This window comes from Nannospalax galili, unplaced genomic scaffold, assembly GCF_000622305.1.
Source record: "Nannospalax galili isolate Female #2095 unplaced genomic scaffold, S.galili_v1.0 scaffold1945, whole genome shotgun sequence".
Taxonomy (NCBI): Eukaryota; Metazoa; Chordata; class Mammalia; order Rodentia; family Spalacidae; genus Nannospalax; species Nannospalax galili.
Window position 1 is genome coordinate 78,957 of NW_008352138.1, and position 24,418 is coordinate 103,374.

Here is a 24,418-nt window from a genome sequence, read left to right on the forward strand (position 1 = left end):
TAGATAGATGATAGATAGATAGATAGATGATAGATAGATTGATTGATTGATTGATTGATATTGGATAGGTAGATGATAGATCGATACATAGATAGATGATAGATAGATAGATAGATAGATAGATAGATAGATAGATAGATAGATAGATAGATAGAAATGTGTATACGTGTGTGTGTAAAGAACATATTAATCAGAGTTACTTTGAAACTATGATAACAGCTGAACATACCTGAAGGCTAAGAACCTGGTAGTTGCTCTGTCCTTGAGGTTGGGTGGGACCTCAGCATCCGGCATTGTCCCACAGTGTCTATCTCACACTGGAGAGGCCGAGACTCCAGCAGTTGCTCAGTCCACGGGGATGGGTGCCTCAGCAGTCCCAACCTGGTATGGAAAACCTGGAGGGTTCCTGAAAAGCCTCTGGTCCTCAGTCAGTGACAGAAGCCCGGAAACACTGGCTCCGATGTCACCGAAGGAATTAACAGCAGCAACAGGATAAATCAACTGTCGAGAGACAGAAGGTCAAGCCAGCAAGTCTTCCTTCTGCCACATCCTTTTTTAACTTGGCTGCTACCAGAAGGTACCGCCCACATCAATTAAGACAATCAGGACAGTTCTTCAGATGAGGCTCCCTGCTCAGGGGATCCTAATGTGTGGCAAGATGTCATTAAAAGCAACCATTACACCAAGGATCTTGGTATCCCAGGAGGGTCCTGGAACTCATGCCTGCCAGACACCAAGGGACAGTGGAACTTGTGACAATGGGTCATGTCAGACACTGAACAAGACTTGACCCTGCCCGTCTTAGAGAATTCTTGAATCTAGGTTGCCATGCAAAGACTAGGGGACCTAGTGAACAAAGGACACACCCCAAATGAAAGGATGATGGAGGAAGAGGAAGGCAGGGGGGTCACACCTAAGCTGACCTGGCAGAGACCTAGAACACCGAAGGGGAGAAGGAGCAGTGCGGCCACCCCAGAGCAGGAGACGGACAGTCGGCAGGCAGGTCTGTGTGGCCGGGGATGGCAGCAGCTGTGCCGAGATCTACAGCCATCATCGTATGGGTACTGGGGAGCCACAGGAGAGTGTAGGTTAGGGGCAGCCTTCATCCCACGTATAAGACTTCAGGGCAGTCTTCTGTTGAGCTGCAGCACCTGAGGCGCACCAAGAAGGTAAAACCTTTGTTTGACAATCACCCCTCTTCCCCGTCGTGAGCAATTTTGATTCCATTCTATTCCATCAAGCAGAAACCTGAAGCTATCCACACAACCTCACTACCATGACAACCGCAGGAGAAACAAACAGAGCACATGTCCTATGCGACTGTACACAAAGCCTGTCGGGTTTCATACCATTATTTTAATAGTCAGGCTGGCCGTGACAGGCGGAGAGCCCGCAGGCTTTGATAGCGCTCCTGAGAGAACTTGAAATGCTCACGGATGTGTGGGCTGCACTTAGACCAGGTCCAGGTTTCCAGCTGGCAGTTCCTGTTGGTTTAGACCTGCACAGCCAGCAACAAGTCACCTGTTCCTGGGCCCGGCAGGCCAGGTTGCTGAGTGGTTATAGACCCCAGCAGGAGGCCAGGCAACCCTGGATGTGAATCCTGGGGGTTCTTCCGCTTCCTGCTGGTGAGGGAAGAAAGGTTGGCACACTGTATCACCTCTTGAGCCTCTGTTGGCACACTGTATCACCTCTTGAGCCTCTGTTGGCACACTGTATCACCTCTTGAGCCTCTGTGGCACACTGTATCACCTCTTGAGCCTCTGTGGCACACTGTATCACCTCTTGAGCCACCTGCAAAGTAAAGATTCAAATTTTAAGGAGACCTCATTAAAAACCTGCATGAGCTTCTTCATACAGTTATCTATTCTCAGAGCTCAGAATCCAGCAGAACACCACCAACACAAGAGAAAACTAAATAAACATGGAAGGTGTCAGTGGAGAGTTTTCTGAGCTGAGAAAAACTTCAAAAAGAAAGACACCTTTCTGGCTGAGCACAGAGAATGGGACAGTCAGCTGGCTTGAAGGAGGAAAGGGTCAGGAAGGTATGAGATTGGAGGGGGGGAGCAGTCTGAACAAAGCCAAGCGTGGTGGCTCATGCCCATCACACCGGCACTCAGAAGTGAGGAAGTGAGGACAGAAGATGGTAAGTTCAAGGTCAGCCTGGGCTGGCTAGTGAGGCCCTATCTTAAACATCCATATATAAAGAGTGTGGAGGGCCAAATCAAGAGGGCCTCTTGTAAGGTTAATGTGGGAGTTTGGTTATGAAGCTGACAATGTAGAATCACTGACCTTCAGAACTGATTTTTCCTAATTATTCTATTTATTCAAATGTGTGAATTCCAGATCAGAGAGGGAAAATACATACAGATGTAACACAGGAGTTAGTTGTGGTGGCACTGGGCTTTTGAACGTCAAAGAGCCCACTGACTCTTGGGCTCTTGAACGTCCCCTGGTGCCACAGGTTCTGAAGGGAAAGCTCTCAGCTTCTGGTCCTGCTGACGGAGGGTGTAGGACAGTTTGGTGTAATGGAAGCCCGCAGACCTGGTGAACTTGGGTGTGTGGTTTGTCCCTGTGCTCTTGAGTGTCTGCAGACACGTCTGCTCTCTGTCCTCCCTCCTGGGTGCCAAGGCTGGGCTTTGGCTGAGAGTGAGGACAGGACATTGAGTGGCAGGAGCCTGATCCAGCCTGGCCCCTTCCATCCCAACACCAAAGAGACTGGCAAGGTTTGAGAGGAAGGCACAGGACTGGGGTGTGTTCTTGGAATTGAACAGAGCAGGCTGCCTGTGTTAATTCCACAGGAAGCCAGTCACACAGAAAATGTGCCCTTACAGCTGACTCTCTGAAGGGCTCAGAAGCTTTATCTAGTCCATGTCCCTCTACCCGAGGTGGACTTTCTTCTGGTTCTAGATACACGGGAGTACCCTTAGTGAGCCCCGAGTGAGGCGCTCTTGGCAGCCCATGCTCTCTGCTGGCCCTGTGCTGGCTGGCAACTCTGGAAGCACTGCCATTGTTTCCGCTGACTGAGTACCTGGAGATGGCAGGCTGGGTGCCTGGCACAGCACTGAGCATGGATCCCGCCTTCCCCCCTCAGTGAGACCAATGCACTGTAGACCAGGAAGCTGAGGCTTGCGTGCTGCTCACCCAGCAGGGAGTGCTGACTAAAATTCAGGAGTGCCTGACTGCAAATGACCCCCCTGCAACCCAGGGCACAGCTGTATGTGGGTCCCCAAACTCACAAGACAGGGAGCCTGGATGTGTGTGCACGCACCTGTGCTGATACAGGCTGTTCTTGGTGGCCCAGAAAGTGCTCATGCCATGGTTTATAACATCATCAGAGTATATAAATATACATGAAGTCACTAATTGATTTTCTCCCTACCTTTGAGGCCAGGGCACATAACTCTTAGTCAGGAGAAGCTCCTTGCTGGGTTTGCAGGACTTTGGCTGTGGGGCCCCACTGGATGTGTCTGTCCCTGTGTTTGCGTTTTCTTTGTGTTCCTGACTGTGCAGCAGTTTTCCTTCCTGTCTGGCCTCTGGAGAATGCAGACCCATCCTGTGGGCTGGCTGTGTACTCTTTCAACTTTCAGATAGAAAATAAAGGCATTGCCTTCCATGCACAGACATTTCTTAAGAGCAGACTGGGTTGTACAGAGAAAGATGATGCACATTCAAGGGAATCAAAGGGGCAGACTGTTCTTAGAAGGTGAGATGGATGCCCAAGGCTGCCTCACACTTGACTCTGGCCGGAGTGCTGTAAGGACCACAGGCTTCCCACTGAAGGCTGCACAGGCTGTGATCTATGTTGAAGACCAGACATGAAGCAACCATGGTATGCTAGCTAGATGCTCCTCCTTCCCCCTCATAGACCAAGGCCAGATTTGGGTGGATCCATCTCTGGGCTACCTTACTGCTGGCATGGATTTTCATTGTATTTCTCTTGTTTAAGATGTCTTCTTTTATATTGATTTTTCCCTCTAAAACAGCAGATATTTTCTTCCCGCTTAGCACTCAGTGATAGAAATCTTTCAGTATCCAGATGTTCCTGATAGAGACACAAGATGCTTGGTCTAGGCAGAGATGTGAGGAAGCCCAGGCCTTGATGGAGAGAGGATCTCAGAGTACAGGCTGTCTGATGAGCTCTGGACTCAACGTGATCTGTGTAGCTGAGGCAATAGCTCAATAGACATGGGGACCATGGCTGCTGTCAGGTGTCGCCTCCCCTGTCTGTCTTGGGGCCTTGCACCTGCTGTCTGTTGCACCTAGAACACACTCTCCTGCCCCTGTGTCTAGTGCTTCTCTCCCACTGTTCTCTCCTCTGCTCACATGCTCCCCATTCTAGAAGGCAGTTCCCATCCCTCACAAAGAGCTCACCTCCTCTACTCTCAAGTCATCTTGCTTCATCTTCCTTGTGAAAGTTAGAGCACTTGGAATCCTTTAAAAAATGTTTTGCTTAATAGTATTGTTCTGAACAAGGAAAATACCAAAGGATGGAGGGCAGGAACTTAACTACGTTCACTGTGATGTATTGTCACTGTCTAGTACATGGTAGAGACCCAAACAATAGTTGTTGAAAAGATGGGAGGATGGATGGACAGGTGGATGTATGGATGGATGGATGAACAAACAGGTGGATGTATGGATGAATGGATGGATGGATAGATTGATGAATGGATGAATATATGGATAGATGGATGGATAGATGGATAGATGGACATGTGGGTAGATGGATGGATAGATAGATGGACAGGTGGATGGATGGATGGACAGATGGATGGATGGATGGATGGACGGACGGACGGACGGATGGATGGATGGACGGACAGACGGAGAAATGGATAGGTGGATAGGTGGATGGTGGGAGGTACAGATGGAAGACTAGACAGAAAACTGGTGAATGAAGCATTTGCTTCGTACAATTGCATTATCTTCTGTGCTAAGCAATTGTTTTATTAAATTTGAAGCAACAGCCTTTCATTGAAATAGTTTTAGTCACTTGTTCAAGGTCAGTCACACAGCAATAAAGTAGGAATCCATTCAAATTAAGACTTGTCAAGTTTCGAAGCCCAGGCATTTGACCATTCTTTGAAGCTGCTTTCCTGGCATAGAGCATTAGTCAAAACAGTCTTGGGCTCTTGAGTTGGCAGACATCACTAGATAGTAAGACACAGAGAATAAGAAATGGCATCCACTGTTTTCACTGCCCGTAGCACAGTTTGGCATGCAAGTGCCACTCATTGTGCTCCAACAAAATGGATGGATGGATGGATGGATGGATGATGGGTGGATGATGAATGAATGGTAGATGAATGGAAGGGTGGGTGGATCGGTGGATAGATAGCAGGATGGATGGATGGTGCATGGGAGGGTGGGTGGATGGTGAGTGGACGGTGGGTGGATGGTGAATGAATAGCAGATGAATGGAAGGGTGGGTGGTTGGATGGGTAGATAGCAGACTGGCTGGATGGGCGGGTGAATGGTAGGTGGATGGTAGATGGATGGGTGGGTGATGGTGGGTGGATGGGTGAGTGGGTGGTGAATGGATGATGGATGGATGGTAGGTGGTGAAGGGTGGATGGATGGTGGATGGCTGGTGGGTGGATTGTGAGTGGGTGGAAGTATGGATGGATGAGTTGGGTGGATGGCAGATGGATGGCAGGGTGGATGGATGGTGGGTGGATGGTAGGTGACTGGTGAATGGATGGTGGGTGAATTGTTAGGTGGGTGGTGAATGGATGGTGAGTGGATGGAAGAGTGGGTAGATGGTGGGCAGATGGTGGGTAGGTGGAAGGTTGCATGGATGGCAGAGTGGATAGATGGCTAAGTAGATGGTGGGTGGATGGGTGGGTGGATAGTGAATGGATGGTGGCTGGATGGAAGGGTGGGTGGATGGTGGGTGAGTGGGAAGAGAGAAGAGTGGGTAACTAGGTAGATAGATAAATTGCTAAACTAAGTCCCAGAGAGGCTGTGGCTCACAGAAGGTCACTCACAAGGCAAAGGAATCAGAGCTCCAGCTGCAGTCTGTGCACTGTCATGACCACAAGCACCTGAGTGACCCTGGGCATTTTCTTCACAGTTCATGTTGATAGGCTGATGCTGATTACAATTGCTCAGACTGTGGGCCAAACATTGAGTTGACTCATTCAGAAATCTCTCTCACCCTGTGAACGTGCACCCTGTAGTCCATCATGCCACAAGGAGATCACTGCGTGGTATCCATCACTCTACACGGCAGGAGTTTTTTTTTTTCTTACTCCTCAGAGGAGGAAACTGGAGCTCAGAGAGGGTAAGTTATTTTCCTTTAGCCTCCTGCAAAGATGAGCTAAGGTCAGGAACTAACCTTTTGCATTCATAGACCAATTTTAACTGCACAGAGCTGATTTCTCATATGACAACACGTAAGGGGACATCATCAACCCCAAGGGTCTGCGTCAACTGTAGGTACAGAAGATGAGAGGAGCGTCTACTCAGGTGGCACTGGACACAGGAAGTCTACACTCACCCAAAGCCCATGGCCTGAATCAATGTGCTGATACACACAGCACAGACCTGAAAAGGCTAGAGGTGGACATGATACTGAGCATGCCACCTAACCTCCCCACACCTCAGTTTGCTCTTCCATGAAATGGATCTGAAAATGATGACAGTCTCTATTTTTTCCCAGGATGGCATTTCTTCTTGCAAAAAACAAAACAAAAAAAAACAAAACAAAATGGGGGCTGGAGAGATGGCTCAGCAATTAAGAGCACTGACTGCTCTTGCAGAGGATTCAGGTTTGATTGCCAGCACTGACATGGCGGCTAACAACCATCCATAACTCCAGTTCCAAGGGATCCCACACCCCCTCTGACCTCAGAGGGCATTGCATGACATGGGTGCACTTACCTAAATGCAAGCAATACACTAATATACATAAAATGAAACAATAAATAAATTAAACATTTTTAAAAAGAAACAAATGGAAAGAGTGTTCTGACACTGCTGATTGGAATTCATCCCCCTGACCCCCTCAGTAACCCATCTTCATATCACAGTTTGCCTCTTTTTCTGCAGAGTGGTTCAGCACACAAATGGAATGAGAGCACAGCCATGGCTTCAGTGAGCTGATGGTCTATGGTGCACTTCTGTCCACATGGAAACGTGATTGATGCTCCCCCATCTTCTGCCAAAAGCTGACTGTACTGATGGACTCCTCCTAGCCCATCCTCCTGCTGGGACTGAGGGGGTGATGAAGTATCAAATATAGATCAGAGAAAGCCACCTCCGTCCTGGGAAGGAGCATGTTTGCGGACAGGGGTCTGATTTTCTACTCAGGCCTAGCCTTGAATTTGAGGCACTTCCCTCCACTTCCTGACAGACTTTGGTGAGACCTTTGTTAAGGGTCCAGTGGAAATGACCACACCTCATTGTTGATGATTATGAAGTTGAAACAGGAGCCAGGCACATGGGGACACAGAGCCTGGCAAACAGCAGGTGCTTATAAGCATTCTTTTACCGGTATCTGAGGAGGAAGGAAGTCATTACACATCTCCCTTATACCCCCTTCCCCTTTCTTACCCTCTGTCTTCCTGCTTCTCTCTATTTCCTTCTGTCGGGACCCACAGACTGCTGGCACTGAGCCAGCCCTGAGGGTAGAGCCCCCAGGAGCCAGGTCAGGCCAATCCCTATAGCTGCCGCCCTGGTGCATCCAGGGAAGACAGTATGCCTCTTCCCCCAGAGGAGGAACGAAGCCTCCTGCACACCTGCCTCAACACCCCACTTTCTGAAACCCTATTGGCTTTACCCACAAGAGTGGAAGCTTCCTTCAGCCAAGGCTGGCACCGATGGGGGCTGTCCACTACTCAGAGCCCATCACAAGTCTGGACTTGCTATGAATGGCCTGTTCGAGAGCATAGCAAACATGACTTTCCAGATCCAGGGCTAAAGGGCTCCCCCTTCTTCCTGCTGTCCTCACCGGCCCAGTGTTCCCTTCCCCCCTCTTTCTTTTTAGGGAGTCTCAGCTCCTCCACTTTGCTAAAGGCATATTCTTCCCAGTCTCATCGCTGCCTGCAACCCTCTCTCCATCTGCTCCCTCTGCCTGCTCGGGCTGTACTGCAGAGGCTGGCAAAGTGGGGTGGGGGAAGGGAGGCCTTCTAAATTGGGGTGAGAGGCCTGGGAAGCCAGCTGGGTCTGTGACTCTCCATAGAACAAGGTGGTCAGTCTCCAGCGATGTGAGGCATCCCCTACCTGGCCCCTGGCCAACGCCTGGCTACAAGTTGCTGCTTGTCTCCCCCACCCACTGCACCATCCCCTCTGATTATGGAGGAGAGACAAGTTTCTAATCAGAACTGCGCATGCTGGGCAGAGCCTGGACTTGAACCCAAAGCTCCTATTGGGGGAGAGGAGAGAGTAAGGGTCAGAGCTGGGCTGCCAGGAGACCTGGTGAGTCCCCAGGGCCCTGCTGAAGGCAGGGATGTAGGTAAAGGGGCTAGGGTCTCCACATGGATGAGTCTTCAGCTGAGTCTGCGGCTGGGCCACCTTCACTGGAGTGGAGAAGTGCCTGGTACCAGAAACACGGTTTCGTGATCAGTGCATCGTTCTAATGGGGTGCCTGGACCCACTCTGTGTGCTTTTCTAGGTTACTGGGGCTCAGTTTAGAAGCACCCGGGCTCTGGGTGGGTGGGAGTCCCCCAGGGCCCAGAGAGAGGACTGTGTAGTGGAGAGAGAACCCTGGCTGCTAACAGGCAGGCTGGGTTTGCAAGGACACGGATCGCGAGACTCTCAGGTCTGGCCTCGCTGCCCAGCATCCGCGGAGAGAGAAGAGACGCAGCCGGCATCCGCAACTTCGCAGGGCTGGAGGACCTAGGCAGCCCCGGCGCCGGCGCCGCATGGCCCTTGGCCGCCTCCTCGAGCTCGCTCCGCCTCGCTTGCTCTCACTCTCTCGCTCTCTTTCTCTTGCTCGCCCGGCCCCAGCCCCCGCCCTCCGCTCGCTCGCCTCCCGCGGCTCCTCCTCACTCGCCCGCCGCCAGCGCCCGGCGCAGCTCGGCCAGAGCCACCGCGGGCTGAGCCCCCGCCGCTGCCCCATCTCGCTGTCCCGTCCCGCTGCCCATCCCGCCGCCACATCCCATTGTGCATCCGGCTATCCATCTTGTTGCCCATCCCGCCGCCCCATCCAGCTGCCCATCCCCCTGTCCCATCCCACCGTGCATCCCGCTGTCCACCTCGCTGCCCATTCCGCCGCAACGATGCCCGCGGCCCGGCCGCTTTCCGCGGGACCGGGCGGGATCGCGCTGCTCCTGGCCACCCTGCTCCTGGGGAGCCTCGCGGCAGCTCGGGAGGAAGGTAAGCGCTCGAGGGCCCGGGGCAGGAGGGGGCAAAGTTGTGTCGAGTGCCGGGTGATCAGGGGTCGCTGCTGACCGGGGCCACACGCGCACCCCCGCCCAGCCGCTCGGATTCCGGGCTGGGCACTGTGTCCCTCGGCCCAGGGTGCCGAGCTGGAACAGAGCTCGGAGGCGGGGACTCGTCTGAAGGACTCCCTGCTTGGGCTGCAGGTCTCCGTCTGTCTCCCGGGCTGGGAATAGATTCCCCTTTGCAGCCCCAATGAGCTCCTTGGAGCGGGGTCCCCTCTGAATCCCAAGATTCCCCAGCTCTCTCCAGCCGCACCTGGTGCTGCCTGCCAGGTTATTTGCTCTGTCTCTCCGGGAAGAGGACAGGGACAGGGAGGGGGTGGCTGACCCGCCTGTCACCAAGGACCAGGCTCCCTTCGTGAGTCTGGGTGCGTCTGGCTCCGTCCCACGATCTCTAGGTGGTTCAGGCTGTCAGGAGGGGCTGTGCCCTGGGTGCATTCCAACCAGGCGTGGGGAAACGGGACTTGGGTGTGGCTATCTAGAATGAAGGGGTCTCGAGGCTCCCAGAACTTGGCGAGAAGAGAGAAGACAGGTAGTAATTAGGAACCTGGATGTCCAAGTCCCCTCTTCTCCCTCTACAGCCTAACCCTTTCCGGAATGAAGAGGGGTGCCAGCTGTGCCCACCATGTGTTCACCGTGTGGGGAGAGGGGCCTGAGTTTGGCAGGGATGGCAGCTCCTAATTCCAGAACCTGGAGCCACACCCTCCCTCCACCCCGCTGAGGTCCCCCAGGAAAGTTACAGGAAGGGTTGGGATGGAGTGAGGAATGGAGCGCCTAACTCGCCCAAAGCTGACCCTCAAAACTGCAGGGATTGGCTGAAGGCACTGGGGGAGCGCTGAGTGGCGGGCTTCTGGTTGGGCATCTGGTCCTTGCCTTCTCCTGGCAAGGTCTTACTGCTTCCCAGAAACTCCCTCCTCACGTGGGAATTTAAAAAGCAAGCAGCCGCAGTATCTGGCCCAGGGGGACACAGCTTAGGATGTGCACACTATCTGTCTGGATCCCATTTCATTTACGCCTTCTTGACCTGGAGTTTGGGGCAGTGGGGGAGGACACAATAGATGCATGTCCCAGGTGGGGAGTTCTGGACTCCCATAAGCAGGCACCTGCGTTCAGCACCAGAGAGTCCGGACAGCTCTCAGCTGCAGGCCTATGTTCGGGGTCTCTCTCTCTCTCCATCTCCTCTTCCTCGTGGCCTGGAGTGCCCTCCTCAGCATAAAGCAGGCATTTTATCATCAGTTCCTTCTCTTTGAATGTGGAACCTCAGAATGAGAGTTAAGGACATGATTTACCCCCTTTTATTTAACAAACATGCCACTCCCCCTCCTTTGATGAGATGTACTATGCACAATTTACAGCAGGTCTGGACAATTTCCCTGGGAAAGATGGGCACAGATATTTGGTTTTAATCACTGGTTTCTACCCAGCATGCTCTTTCTTATTTAGCTGTGTCTTTCCAACAATGGCTCAGTGGCATTAAACTGGATCCAAACTGCCCCATCCTAGCCCCCTCTTGAAACTGTGTGGACACACACACACACACACACACACACACACACACACACAATGAAGAACTCAAAACTGTCCAGAGACTGGCTGGCTTTTCTAAAGTGATTCTACCACTGAGTTCTACATTTTCGAAGACACCACATTCCTGGGGAGAAAAAGTCTTCACAGAACATATAGAATTATCATCTAAGACCAGGACTGTATACCCTGCTTGTGTGAGTGTGTGTAGAGGAGGAAGATGAAGAGGAGGAGAAAGAGGAGGAGGAGGAGGAGGAGGAGGAGGAGGAATGTGTGCATGTGTGTTTTAAATTTTAAGAGATCTCATGTTATTTTTCCAGCTGGTCTACACTACATATACTTTTAATTAACTTCAGGTCACCACCAATTAAAGTCCATTTCTTTCGAAGGCTTGTTAATAACTGTGTGGCTCTGACTCTGAGCCTCTGAGTCATAAGAAAGGACCCAGCATAGCCCATGGGCACTGCCAGCTCTGACGGTGCATTTGGAGACAATTGAGCTTCCACCGTAAGTTCTATTTTTAACCTGAAGCTAATATTCTCTCATCCCAGACAGTAAAACCACCTGAAGAACCCAGTGTTGCAGACTGGTCTGCTTTCAGCAGAGCGAGGGGATTTGAAACGCTTGAGGGGGACTTGTTCGGCAGTGTTATGCAGGGCATGTGATTGTCTGGGCCATTTCACAATGAGGCATGAATAACTGTGAAGTCTAACTTGCTTTTGAAGAGCCTCCTTGTGGTCTAGACATGCACACGGGGAGTAATTGTACATTCGTGCTAAGACTGCAAGGCCTGGTTTTCCTTTTCCCTTGAATTAATAAAGCAAATTCAATATTGCTCAATAAGACTTGGATTTGCTGCTCTTCCCCATATCTGGTGTGTGCTGTTGTTACATTCGCTTAAAGGGTGTTTTATTATGGATTATGACTTTTTTCTTGGCATTTTGGCTGCCTCCAGCCAGGGACTCCCTTATACAAGCTCAAAGGAGTTCTCTTGTGTAACACAATTTTGCTGGGTATTAGGAAAATAATACCAATCTTTCCTCCCTCTTCCAAGGCAAAAGGATGTTTCTTAAACAAAGTGGTTTGTTTTCTGGGTCTTGTTCCCTAATGAGCACACTGTACTGGCTCTCCTGTGTGGCGGTGGATTTCTGCAGCAGGCCCATCGTGCAGACCTCCACTAGGGGTGCTCAAAGCTGCAGTTAGTGATGAGGGCAGGAGAGAGGCAGATACCACTAGCAGAAGCCCCAACTGTGTGTCCTGCTGAAAGCCGGGGTCCCTCTTCAGACCTCTCCTTGCCATGTCGTCCCCCTTCCCTCCTCCTGCTGGCTGTTCTTGGTTCTCAGGAGAAATCACTGCTGGCGTTGGACATACATAGTGAAAAGCAGAGGGGACAGAGAGGTGCAGGCAGAAGGTACTCCCAGGAACGTGCCATTAGAACAGGGTCCAGCTGCCCTTTCCACCAGTGTTTGGATTCATGTATAGAGGTGAACTATGAAATGACACAAGAACCACAGCAAAGCTGTCCTGGAAAGTTTGACTGGGCTGAGCTCAGGAAATAGATCAATATTCCTGAAAAAAAAAAAGAGGAGCCTTGCGGCCAGAGCTACCTGAGCCCCAAACTCAGTCCATTGCTCAGGGAGATGTGACCTTGGGGAGACCGTCTTGTCTGGTATCCATTCTGCCATCTGTGGACTGTGGACAAATGGAGAGTGATGGTACCAACCTAGAAGAATGGTTATAGTATTTCATAACTCAAAAGAATCTGGTACACTGTATGCACTCAAGCAATGCCTTCCTGTTTTCTTAAGAATAAACTCTCCTCTACGAATAGGTGCCAAGAAAGCAGTTTTCTGAAGTTTGGTGAAGCAGATATTGGACTAAATAATGAGATAGCTTTATCCCAAGTGGAAGGTGGGAGAGGTGCAGCTGCAGCCCTGGTTACTTAGCCACTACCCTTGGCAGGGGGGACTGCAACACTGCCTGGCATGGACAGCCTTCCTTCCCACGTGTTCATTCTGCCTGGCTTTGTACCTCAGTGCCACAGGAATCAGTGGTTGTGGTTCTTGGAAATGCAACATGACAGATAGGAAGGAAGACATGAGAGAAGCTTCTAGAAAAAGTCATTCAGTCACTTTCATTTGCTGAGTTCCCAAGTGACTTATTCCATTCAAGCTGCTGTACCAGAAATACCTGCAATCCCATGACTTACAGAGCCCTAGTTTATTTATCACAGTCTGGCAACTGGGAAGTCCAGGTTCATGGGGTCAGCAGAGTCTGAGTCTGATAAGGCCTGTCTTCCTGGTTTGAAGATGTCCCCTGGACAACTAAATTCTAATGTGGCTACAAAAGACAGTGAGGTCTGGTCCCCTCACCTTCCAAGGGTCCTAATTCCTCCCGAATGTCACGTCAACTTACTTTCCAAAGGCTCCATCTTACTAGGATTCTGGGTTTCCACGTGTGGGTGGGGGAGGGACACAGGCATGTGGCTCCTAGCACTGTTCTTCTGTGCTGGGCACTGCTTCCTGCCCCAGTATCTATAGCAGTCCAAGACCCGAAGGACTGGTGCTGTGATCTAAGTGCTTTGGGAAAGGGCTGGACAACTACAGGACCTGCTGATGCTTAATTCTCTCCAGGCCTGGAAGGTAAAGTCTTTCTGAGTACTGATGTTGGTGCTGGCACTGGCCCTGGAGGGATGTGCCAGGTGTCAGGAAAAGCATTCTATAGTCAGCAGGTGAAAACCTTGAACCAGGCTTCCCCCTTGGAATTAGAAGGAGGGAGGAGGGAAATAGAGGCAGACCAGAGGCACCTGTTCCTCCTCAGACAAAGGCCCCTAGACTCAACCTCCCTATGCCCACTAGATACTAGAGGCTCCCTAGATGAGAGGGAATGAAGAGTGATCAGCCACAGCATCAACTGATGTCCACTGGAGGAGAAGTGGTCCTCTTAGAAGGCAGTGGGTACAGCTGCTGAGGACAACCCATGTTGCTTTCCACTGGCCCATCTGCATCACCTCTGCCCACCTCCCCTGCAATCAACCTGGGGTATCTGTGATGACCAGCAGCAGTGCTGCTTTGAGGGGAGATGGGGACAGGGGGAGATGGGGACTCTGCAGACCCCTGTGGACAAAATTAGCTAGAACAGAGTGAGGGCTGTGTCTAAATAATGGACACACCCATTACAGAGAGTTGGCTTTGTTCCAGATCTTCTGATGAGTGGTTTATACAGACGGTGTAGACAAACCTCACCGCAGCCCTTCCAGAGGGATGTACTTGTTATTCCAGCTGTATACAGGAAGGAAACTGGGCACAGAGAGGTTGGGCAAAGGGCCCCACATCACACAGCCAGAAGGGGATGCAGGCTGCACAAAGCCCAGGCCTGCACCCAACTCTCTTAACACTAATGGTGGGTGTTGCATGCAGAATTATTGCAATGAGTGTGTGAACTGGCAAGCCAGTCAATTAATTCTGAAACAGCACCCATTTTACTATATATGTATACACATGTATCTTGAGGGCAGGGCTGAGATAGGGTCTCACACAGCCTAGATTGGCCTGGAATTCATTATGAAGCCAAGACTGGCCTTGAACCAGTCTTGAACCTGATCCTCCTGTTTCTATCTCCCAAGTGCTGGGATTACAATAATGAGTTCCATGGGCACTGAAGTCCACTAAGCACATAACATCGGGAGTAGAGCAGCCTAGAACGAGCTAGACAGAATGCTGATGTCAAGCCCAGCTCCTCCACAATGAGCTGGCACCTGCATCTTGGTGGTGTCCTCAGAGTAGCTTGCCTCTGGGAATGGCGCCACCCACACAGATGGCTTAAGTCAAGTGGGTAGAAAACCAGAGGCTTGGAGAGATCCAGTCCCAGCCAAGGACCCTGCTGGGCCTCCCAGCTTCCTCCAGCCACTGAGAGCAGCTGATGGAGAAGCCCAGAGGAGACCTGGGCTGTGGGGAGCTGAGGAAGTGGAGACAGACATAGATGATGTGGTCAGCACCAGCCTTGGGCAAGATACTGGGCCAGGCTGGTGGATTCCGTTCAACACACGGGGTCTAGAATGTGGGACAAGCCTTAGAGGGAAAGGGGCTAGGCATGAGCTACAGAGGATGGTTGCCCTGATCGGCCTCACCCACTCCTAGTTCGGAGGCAGGCACATGCCCAAGATGAACATCATAAATGGTTGTGTGCAGAACCCCTAAAAGGAACATCAACCAAGACAAGATGCTGGCTGGGCAAAGTGGTATGTTAAACAAGAGCGTAGACTCAAGGCCCCTGAGATAGCTCCAACCTATGTGACCTTGCACACGTCACTCAACCAGGCATGATGGTGTGGGACGCAAGGCTAACAGTGCACAGGAATTGCTGCTGATGCTTGGGATTGATCACCACCTGGCATGGCTTCCCACCAGCCACTTGTGGCTATTGTTAAGTAAAATTAAACTGAAATCCGAGTTCCTTTGTCTGACCAACTGCGTGTCAAGCACTCCATCCTGGTGAGTGGCAGTCATGTTGGGCAGTATGAAGTGAGCACCAATTTCTGTCTTCCCAGAAGTCATTGCACAGCACTGTACAGGGCTACTGCAGTCCTCACCAAGCTCAGGACACTCAGCCTTTTCCTAGTTCCTAGCTTAAGTCTGAAAGATAAACACCACTGATCCTGGCATCCCTTTGTGGCAGTTGCCCATGGCCACGGTGATAAAGATGCCACACGGTGTGAAGCAAGTCTGTGGGTCAAACAGAGCAATTGCCACTACAGAGCACCATTCACCTGCTCTGCTGCCTCTGTGACTGCTTCTAACAGCCTTCTTGGTGCTAAGATGTGACCCTGAAAAACCTCAGCTAGTCCATACATATTCATGAACCTGGGGCCTCGCCAATAACCATGCCTAAGAGAGCTGGGACTCGTGGTCATGGCAACTGTCTGATGACTTGTCTTCCTGTCCTCTGGATGACAAGATCCTTAATGTTAAAGGTTGATTCTTACTATTTCAATATTCTGAACCGTTTTATTGAATGAATGAGTGAGTGGATGGATAATTAGAATTATGGGTAGATGGAATGATGGCTGGATGGATGGAATGATGAATGGATGAATATATGGATACAATGATGGATAGATGAATGGATGGATGCAATAATGGATGGATGGATGGATGGAATGATGAATGGATGAATGGATGGATGCAATGATGGATAGACAAATGGATGGATGCAATGATGGATGGATGGATGAACAGACAGATGAATGGATGGATGGATGGCATTCATTCAGTCTTTAGTCAAGACCCAAAGTGTTTGGATACAAGACACAAAACCATTTTCAGCTAGTGCATACTCTTCCCATCCCTTCAAACTTGACTTAGAATGATGACTTGACTTGCAGTAGGAGCTGATGGGCAGAGGACAGAAGAGAGCTTCAGGTGACTTGGTGCATTTGGGAATTTGAAGGTGACTCCAGTTTGGGTAAAAAGCAGAGAGAATCCATGAGACTTGGCCCAGGACTTCCTCCTCCTCCTCAGTACTGAGGGAGGTACAGGAGGAGTCACAAAGGACCATGATGGCAGGTGTGTGGGAGGGTGGGGGTGCAGACTCCATCTTGGTGCGTGGCGACCATATTGGGCAGTATAGAGTGAGCACCATCAGCCACCAGGCACAGGTTCACTGACTATTTCTCCAGAGCTCCCTCTGTGGAAGTGGGGATGTGGGAGTGAGTGTGGAGAAGACAGGACTGGCTGAGCATAGTGAACTCTGCACTGGATTAGGACTGCAATGACCTGAGTGCAGAGGGTCTCTTCTCTACTGCTGAGAAGCTGTGTGGAGCTGGAGGAAGTCACTTACTCTCCTCAAGCCTCAGTTTCCATCTACAAAATGTGTTCCTTGCCTGTCTGCATGGTACAGAAGGGACTCATTGCACAAGGTCATCTCCCTGCACAGCTTTGTGGGGGGTTATCCCCACTGCAGTGCGTGCAGACTGTAGTCTGAAGTTAATCAGTTCCCGACCTACGCAGCTGTATTAGCAGCCCTGTATGTGGAAGTGTGCTACACCCCTAAGCTGTAAATCAATTTTCAAAGGGAGGGGACAGAGTTCTCCCAGCATCTCATTCCCAGAAGACTTTGATCAGCCCTCCACTTTCTATGCCCCCCTACTAAATCAGGCTTAGCAAGTTGTAAAGCTAATTCAGGGCCAACTGCCTTGGAAATTAATGTAAAATATGTGGAATCAAGCCTCATTTCCAGGGCTTCGGGAAGGGAAATTTGCTTAATTTATGGCATAAATAAAAAATGATGGGCTGAAGCTAATTTGCATACTTTTATTTCAATTGGGGTTAAAAACAAAGATTTTTGTTTTGTTTTCGCTTTTTTCCCTTTTTTTTTTTTTTTGATCTATCCTCCTGATTTTAAAGAAAGCCTCGGGTCTCTCTTGCTAATCCCAATGTCAAAGGTCTGAGTGTGTAATCAGGTCCCTGTGCCTCAATTTACTCAAGTTCAGAATGTGACCCACAGCAGGGGATTGCTGAGTGGAGTTAGGAGCTACCGGAGGAAAGTCCCAGGAGGGGCAGCAGAGTAGGGACGACAGCCATTGCCGTGTGTGCCTCTGCGGTAAGATATCAGGATGACACCCTCGCCATTCACTAAGTGATCTTGCACCTGACAACTCGGGAAATTCCCGAGTTGCAACATCACTGTACACACACACACACACACACACACACACACACACACACACACTATCAAGGCATACACTGTTTTATTGATTTTTTTTGCAATTTTCATGCAATATAATTTGATGATATTTATATTCACTCCTCTCTCTACACCTAACCCCATCGGCACTCCCCCAATTTAATGAACTAACTCTCTCTCTCTCTCCCTTGCACCCCCTCTCCACACACACACACACACACACACACACACACACACACACACACACACGAGGTTACTCAGAGCTCAGAACCTCAGTGTGCACTCACTCACACACTGCAGAGTCCAGTGGTGGGTAAACAGAACAGATGCATCACCCTCGCCTGCGACCTCCACCCCATCCGCTCACTGTCTGGAAGCCTTGCTCTTTGCTGGTTTCTGGGTCCTCAGAACCTCTAAGGCAGGGACTCCATCCTATCTCTCCCTCCATCGCTACCCCTCAGTACTGCACTTCCAAATGATGCAGGCTCAGCAAACAGGATGCTGCACCAATGGACGGGGACATGTCATCATCCTAAATCATTATGCAGGAAGTGCTTGCATGTGTGCAAGTGTGTGCACATGTGTGCTGGCAGGAGCCTGTGTGCATGTGCATGTGTGTGACTGTGTGCTCCTATGGAAGCCAGAGGTAGGTTTCAGGTATAAATAGTTTTCTCTATTGCTCTCCACCTTATTTTCTGGGACAGGGTCTCTCAATGAGCCTAGCTTTTGCCTTTTTGACTAGTCTAGCTGGCCAATGGACCACAAGAATCTGTCCACCTTCTTCTCCCACACTGCTAACACTCAGTTTTTACATGGGTTTTATGTGAGTGCTGGCGATCCAAAGTCAGGTCCTCATGATTGCACAGCAAGCATTTACCCACTGAGCCACTTCCCCAATCCAGCAAGTACTTCTTATCCACACACATGTGAATTCAAGGGTGACTTCCACACAAACTCGAAACCCCTGTGTCTGTGTCACTAACATCTAGTTCAGACCATGGTACATAGGGCTATCAGCAGGTGCGCAGGAGTATGGGACAGTGATGGAGAGCTCAGAGTTTAGGGTGGTAGGCTGAACCTCAGTTTTATCAGCTACTGGCAGAATAACCTTGGTCAAGTTATTTGCCTTTGTGGAAACAGTATGTGCAAGAGAAGTAAATGCATCCCTACCACTGAGGAGCACAGAACGGGAAGGACTCTCCCATGGAGACCTTAGCATCAGGCCTGGTATGCAAGCTGGGTGCTCTGGGCAGCTGCTACCGTGCACAGCAAATGCCAGCCTTTTCCAAGTGCTCTGAGATGAGAGCGGGGCCTTGGTGTGTGCTAACCAGCCAGAACAGAATTCACAATTTTATGACCCCCAGTAGATAAAACATTTTGTGAGGATCTGAAGAGAAGCGTGGCTTTATGACCACCACACCTACGCTCTGCTTCCCAATTTAAGGTATTTTATTATCTTGGTCAATAAAATCGAGGCTCCAAGCAGAAGGTACAGGTCCAAGTGAGCCCATCCACCAGTCTCTGGCTGGTAGTTTATAAGCAAAGTTCATCTCAGACCACCACAGAATCCTGGAGAGCAAGGGCTTAGCCACAACACTTTTCTGAGCTCTGGCAATCTCTCTGAGCCCAGCATCCTCACTGACCCAGGTGATCTCTCTGAGCCTCGGCATCCTCCCTGAGCCTCTGTGTCCTCCCTGAGCCCCAGCATTCTCCCTGATCCCAGGAGTTCTCCCCGACCCCCGGATATCTGCACAGGGATGCTGTTCGGGCGGTGTCTAAGCAAAGGGGTCCAGAGAACATCATCCTTTCTTGACCAAGCCCCTCCCTTAGTTGCAAAACAAGGAGACTCTGGAAGCCTACAAAGGAGAGGAACTCATTGAATGTACTAGAATCCCCACTGTGGTTTCATTTACAGATTCTTGCTTAATTATTGGTGTCCCTGATAGCCTGGGGTGATAGTTAAGAAGATTGAGATACAGAGAGACAACTCAAGGTGAAGCTGGGATCATTCATTTCTTCCAGACCTATTGTCTTTTTATCCAAGACATTCTACCTTCCCTGCACTGAGTGCTTGGCAAGTGTCAGGGTTACAGTCATACAGGAAACACATCTTCCCACCAAGGAACTAGCCTGCAACTGTCCTTTGAACTCAAGCATGACTCCTGTGTGTCCCCTTTCTGCTGTCCATGTTTGAATCTAGATAAGAGGCAAGTCCCCCCAAGAAGCCGGCACTGGGGGGCCATGAGCCCCAGGACCACTGCCTAAAGCCCTGGTTGGAATTTGAACCTAATAGTGTGGTTCAAACTTTTGCATCTCCCTTTCTTCAAAGCTGCCGAGTTGATGCTCTTTAATCAGTCAAATAAATGCATCGTTTTCAGAGAGCCTCCAATAACCATCCAGAATTCAGAAACAGAAGAACAGCCTGACCTGTATGTTCTTGACTTCAGTGGTCACAACAGCATGTTGGTGTCGCGTTCTCTGATGTGCCTGGGAAAATCCATCCTGGGTGGGCTGCTTAGAGCCCTGCAGATGCAGCCAAGTACATTGTATCCTTTAATGAGAGGCACAATAATTCTGTAAAGAATTAACTTGGACGATCAGTTAACAAGGTTTACCCCAATACAAATTAATTATTCCAGGTCCTGGGGCGGTTTATCCTAAGTCGTAACAAAATTCCTTATGCACAGCATGTGGCAGAGGGCTGCTGCCATTGTATCAATTACAGATAAGGCTGAGGAGCCAGTTCCAAAAATGAGACTGTTTTTCAGATGAGGAAAATGATGACAGGGGCTCCGTGACTCAGAAGTTCCTTAGCCATTTTCCCTTTGACATAAATGTGTTTGACGAGTACAGGACTGGCATCTTACAGGGTGACACTGGGATTCTGCATCCACTCTCATTTCTGGGCTGCTAGCCTCCCATCCTTAGTGGCCTAAAGCTTGTTTTTCTTCTTCATCAGTTTCTCTTCCTTACTTAGAAAAAAGCCCAGGATTCTCCAGATCAGCTCTCTTCCCTGATTCCTTCTGTCCCTGGGCCTAGTGCTGAGCAAGCATTCCCAGCAAACCCTTCTCAGATCCCAGCTCAGGTACATCCCTCCCCTCACTGCCCACCATGTTTCCATAGCACTTAGTGGGCACCTCTGTGGTGGTAAAGAGCCTGCTCCATCCTGAGAGTTAGAGCACCCATCTTTCCCCAGAGGCCACGGAAAAGGCAGGGGCTGACCCTCAAACAGCAAACAGTTCATGTATGCCCTTTTCTCAGGATCTGTTCAGGCCAGTAGAGCAGAAGCCCATAGTGCCTACCCTGCAGGAACTTAGAGTCTCTCCGATCCACTTGTCATCCATTCACTAATTCCAAATATGCATTCCTTCAGTCAGCCAATATTCATTAATATTCCATGAGCTAGGCTGGATCCTCCCAGCATGCAGATCATCCAGCATTTGCATAATGGGGAGGAGACAGCCCATTCCTGCAGGGAGAAGAGGCCAGTGTATCCCAGTGTGGTGACAAACAGCATGGAGAATGTTGAATTAGTGAATGGGTGTGCTGTGTAGCCATGGGACCATTGTTGTCCCTCTATGAGTTTCTGTTCACTTAGGAGACTTTTAAAGACCCAGAAAGCCAGGTGATCCCATCCCCTGCTTGCTGCTCTGAGGCCAGAGGCTGACATCATGGGTCTTCCTCTATCACTCTCTCCACTATATTCTTTGAGGGTCTCTCACCAGTTCAGTAAGACTAGCCGACCAATGAACTCCAGGGATGCTCCTCTCTCTGTCTCCCCAGTGCTGGGATTACAATTGTGCACCTCCATGCCCAGCTTTTTACATGGGTTCTGAGATCTGATCTCAGGTCCCCATGCTTATGCAGAAAGGTCTTTGCTAACTGAGCAGCCCCTCCCTAGTCCCTCTCACCTGGACCCTTCCTGATCCTTTGCTCCTATGAGGCTCTCACCAAGCCCTGTGTTTACACCCTCAGTGAAGTCACATGCTTTGAGCCAATCACGTCCCCCCCCCGCCGGTGTTACAGCAGCCACAGACTTGAGCAGAATGAGTGACTGGTGAGACCTCCCACAGCTGGGTCAGGTTGTGTCCCTGTGACTCTAGAAGGATCCTGCTGTGTGCCAGTATTGTGGAAAGGGTAGGAGTCTCTCTATCCACCACTCCCCTCCCCAGGGGTAGCCCTGCTCTCCTGGCTCCTCTTCCCTGAAAATCTAGTTAACTCTTTTAATGAGCCACGTAAATGTGCCCTGTGAAGTGTGTGATCGATCAAACCCTGACTGCCCATGAGCTGGGCGCAGGTCTGCAGTGCCCCAGGGACAACCTGGCCGACATGAATTATTGCAGCCATCAGCCTGTTTTTCCACTCCTGTGCTTACAGGGGAGCCGCTGTGTCTGGGATGGGTTGATGTTTGGGGCTTACCTCTTTGCTCAGACAGAGAGAAGTTGCCAATGTTTGGGCATTTGAACAAGTGACTTGAAGGCAGTGTGGCCAGGTCATCAAGAAGAGGGCTTCGAAGTCAACAGCAGTGTTAAAGAGAAATGTTTCTCTAGGCTGGGGAGATGCTCAGTATTAAAGGACTTCCTGCACAAGTAAGAGAACCAGAGTTCGGATCCTCAGAAGCCACGTAAATGTCAGGTGGGTATGGCGGCCCTCCTGTACTTCTGGAGCTCAGAAGGCAGATACGGGATCCCATGAGCAAGCTGGCTAGCTACACCAGCCAACTCAGTGAGCTCCAGGGTTCAATTGTGAGACCCCCATCTTACTGAATAAAGTGGAGAATAATCAAGAGAAACATCAACCTCAGGCCTATACATACACACATTCATATGTACCCACACACGTGAACAGGCATACACACATACACTACACACATACACACATGAGAAAATTAAGAAAGAAAACCATTATCCCACTAGGTGTGGTTGTGCAGGAATGTAATCCCAACACTCAGGAGGCTGAGGCAGGAGGATCACAAGTTCAAGGGCAGCTTCTTCAGAGGCGTAGCAAGACCCTGTCTCAAAACCAAAAAAGGACAGACATTATTCAGTATTTCCTGCTCAGGTGCAGCAAGGCAGACTATTGTAAGGACTGTTACCAAAAGTGTAGAGACCACAGCACAGAGGTTTAGCAGGGGAGGATGAGATTGGGCTCTGCTAGAAGCACCACATGGAAGGGGCATGATTCACAGCCAGGAGCAGAGTGGATGGAGCAGAGTGGATAGAAGACAAACAGAAAAAGTCAGGTGAGGGGCCATGGCTGAGCAGTGGGATGCAATCACCATGTAAGATAGGCCAGGAGGGTCAGGGAGATGGCTCAGTGAGTAAAGTGCTTGCCTTGCAAACATGAGAGCCTGAGTTCAAGCCCCAGAACACACATAAACACGCCAGGCATGATGCCCAACCCTTGTAATCCCAGCACCTGAGAGGCAGGGAGAGGAGGATCCTGGGGGCTCATAGGCTGACCAGCTTAGCTTAATTGCTACGTTCCAAGGCAGTGAGGGGCCCTGTCTCAAAGGAAGTGGACCACATTCTTGAGAGTAACACTTGGGGTTGTCCTCTGGCTTCCACATACACACACACACACACACACACACACACACACACACACGTATACACATGCATGCATATGTATTAGGAAAAACAAACAAACAAACGTACCGAGAAAGCACCTGGGCCTGGGCTGGGATTGGATATGGTGGGTTTTCAGATGCCGGATATCATGGAAGTGTTTTCTTGACAAAGTGCTGAAGTTTGAATATGTAGTGTCTCCATAGGCTCATGGGTTCAAACACTTGGGTCCCAGCTGGTGGAGCTGTTTAGGGGCTGGGGGAGCGGCTGGAGATTATGGAACCTTTTGGAAGTGGGACCTCACAGGAGGAAGAGGATTTCTAGAGGTGGGCCTTGAGCTTTGGTAACCCAGCCTCACTTCCTGTCTGTTCTCTGCTTCCTGACTGAGGATGTCATGTAACCAACAACCTTGTAACACTGTGTCCCTTCTTACACTGGGAGCTGATTTAAACCCTTCTCTCCTATAAGTTACTTATTGCTTCTTGTGACTTGTTCGGTTAGAAAAATAACAAAAGTGACAGAGTTGAAGGAGTTCTTTCTTCAAAGCTGGATTTTATAAGGTGGGCTTGACAGAAGATTCTGGAAGCTGATAAAGTTTAGCCAGACAGAGAACCTTGACAGTGACATGCACAGGTTCCTACAGAGCAGGCAAGACTGATAGGAGGTTAGGAGATGGTCTCTTCAGCTGGGTTTAGAAACAGAGACAGGCCTGTTTGGGTTTGAAAATGCTGTTCCTGAGGCAGAACCATTAAGATGGGGGCAGGGTCTTTCAAGAACCCTTTGTAGTGAGAGCTTGTAGGAGTGACTTTCCACCACTCCCACTCACCATGAGATAGCCCACTGGCTGCCTCTTCACCCAGACTACAATCAGAGTTGTTGGGACACCATCTCTGCCCACCTTCTCTGCACCAGGAGGAGATGTTGGCTGGTCAAAGGATGCTTGGGGCTTGCTAGAAATCCACAGGGCCCTCAGCCTTGTTGAAAACCTCCAGCTCACCTCTGTGTCACCCACCCAGCTGGCCGGGCACTTCAAGAGCCTTCCTTTGTTCCTCCCAAAGCATATAGAACACAGAACAGGCAGTAGAGAAGACAGGGAAAGAATATAGATGTGAGCAAGTGATGACAAATTCACACTCCCGAATCCTGGTCAGACCTTTTGAAAACAATCTAAGAATATATATATATATATATATATATATATATACACACACACATATATTAAAAAATCTATATTATAAAAAAAACAAAGAATAAAAATAG

The 24,418-nt window shown here is 50.0% G+C and overlaps 1 protein-coding gene across 3 annotated transcripts in view; it reads left to right on the forward strand.

The window, feature by feature from the left end:
- Positions 1-8,982: 8,982 nt before the first annotated feature.
- Sez6l (seizure related 6 homolog like) overlaps positions 8,983-24,418 on the forward strand; it is a 193,870-nt gene continuing 178,434 nt past the window's right edge. For all 3 annotated transcript variants that reach the window (XM_008849016.1, XM_017802178.1, XM_017802179.1), the window contains exon 1: positions 8,983-9,318. In XM_008849016.1, the coding sequence (XP_008847238.1) occupies positions 9,222-9,318 (97 nt within the window). In that variant the 5' untranslated portion in view covers positions 8,983-9,221. The remainder of the gene's footprint in view (positions 9,319-24,418) is intronic.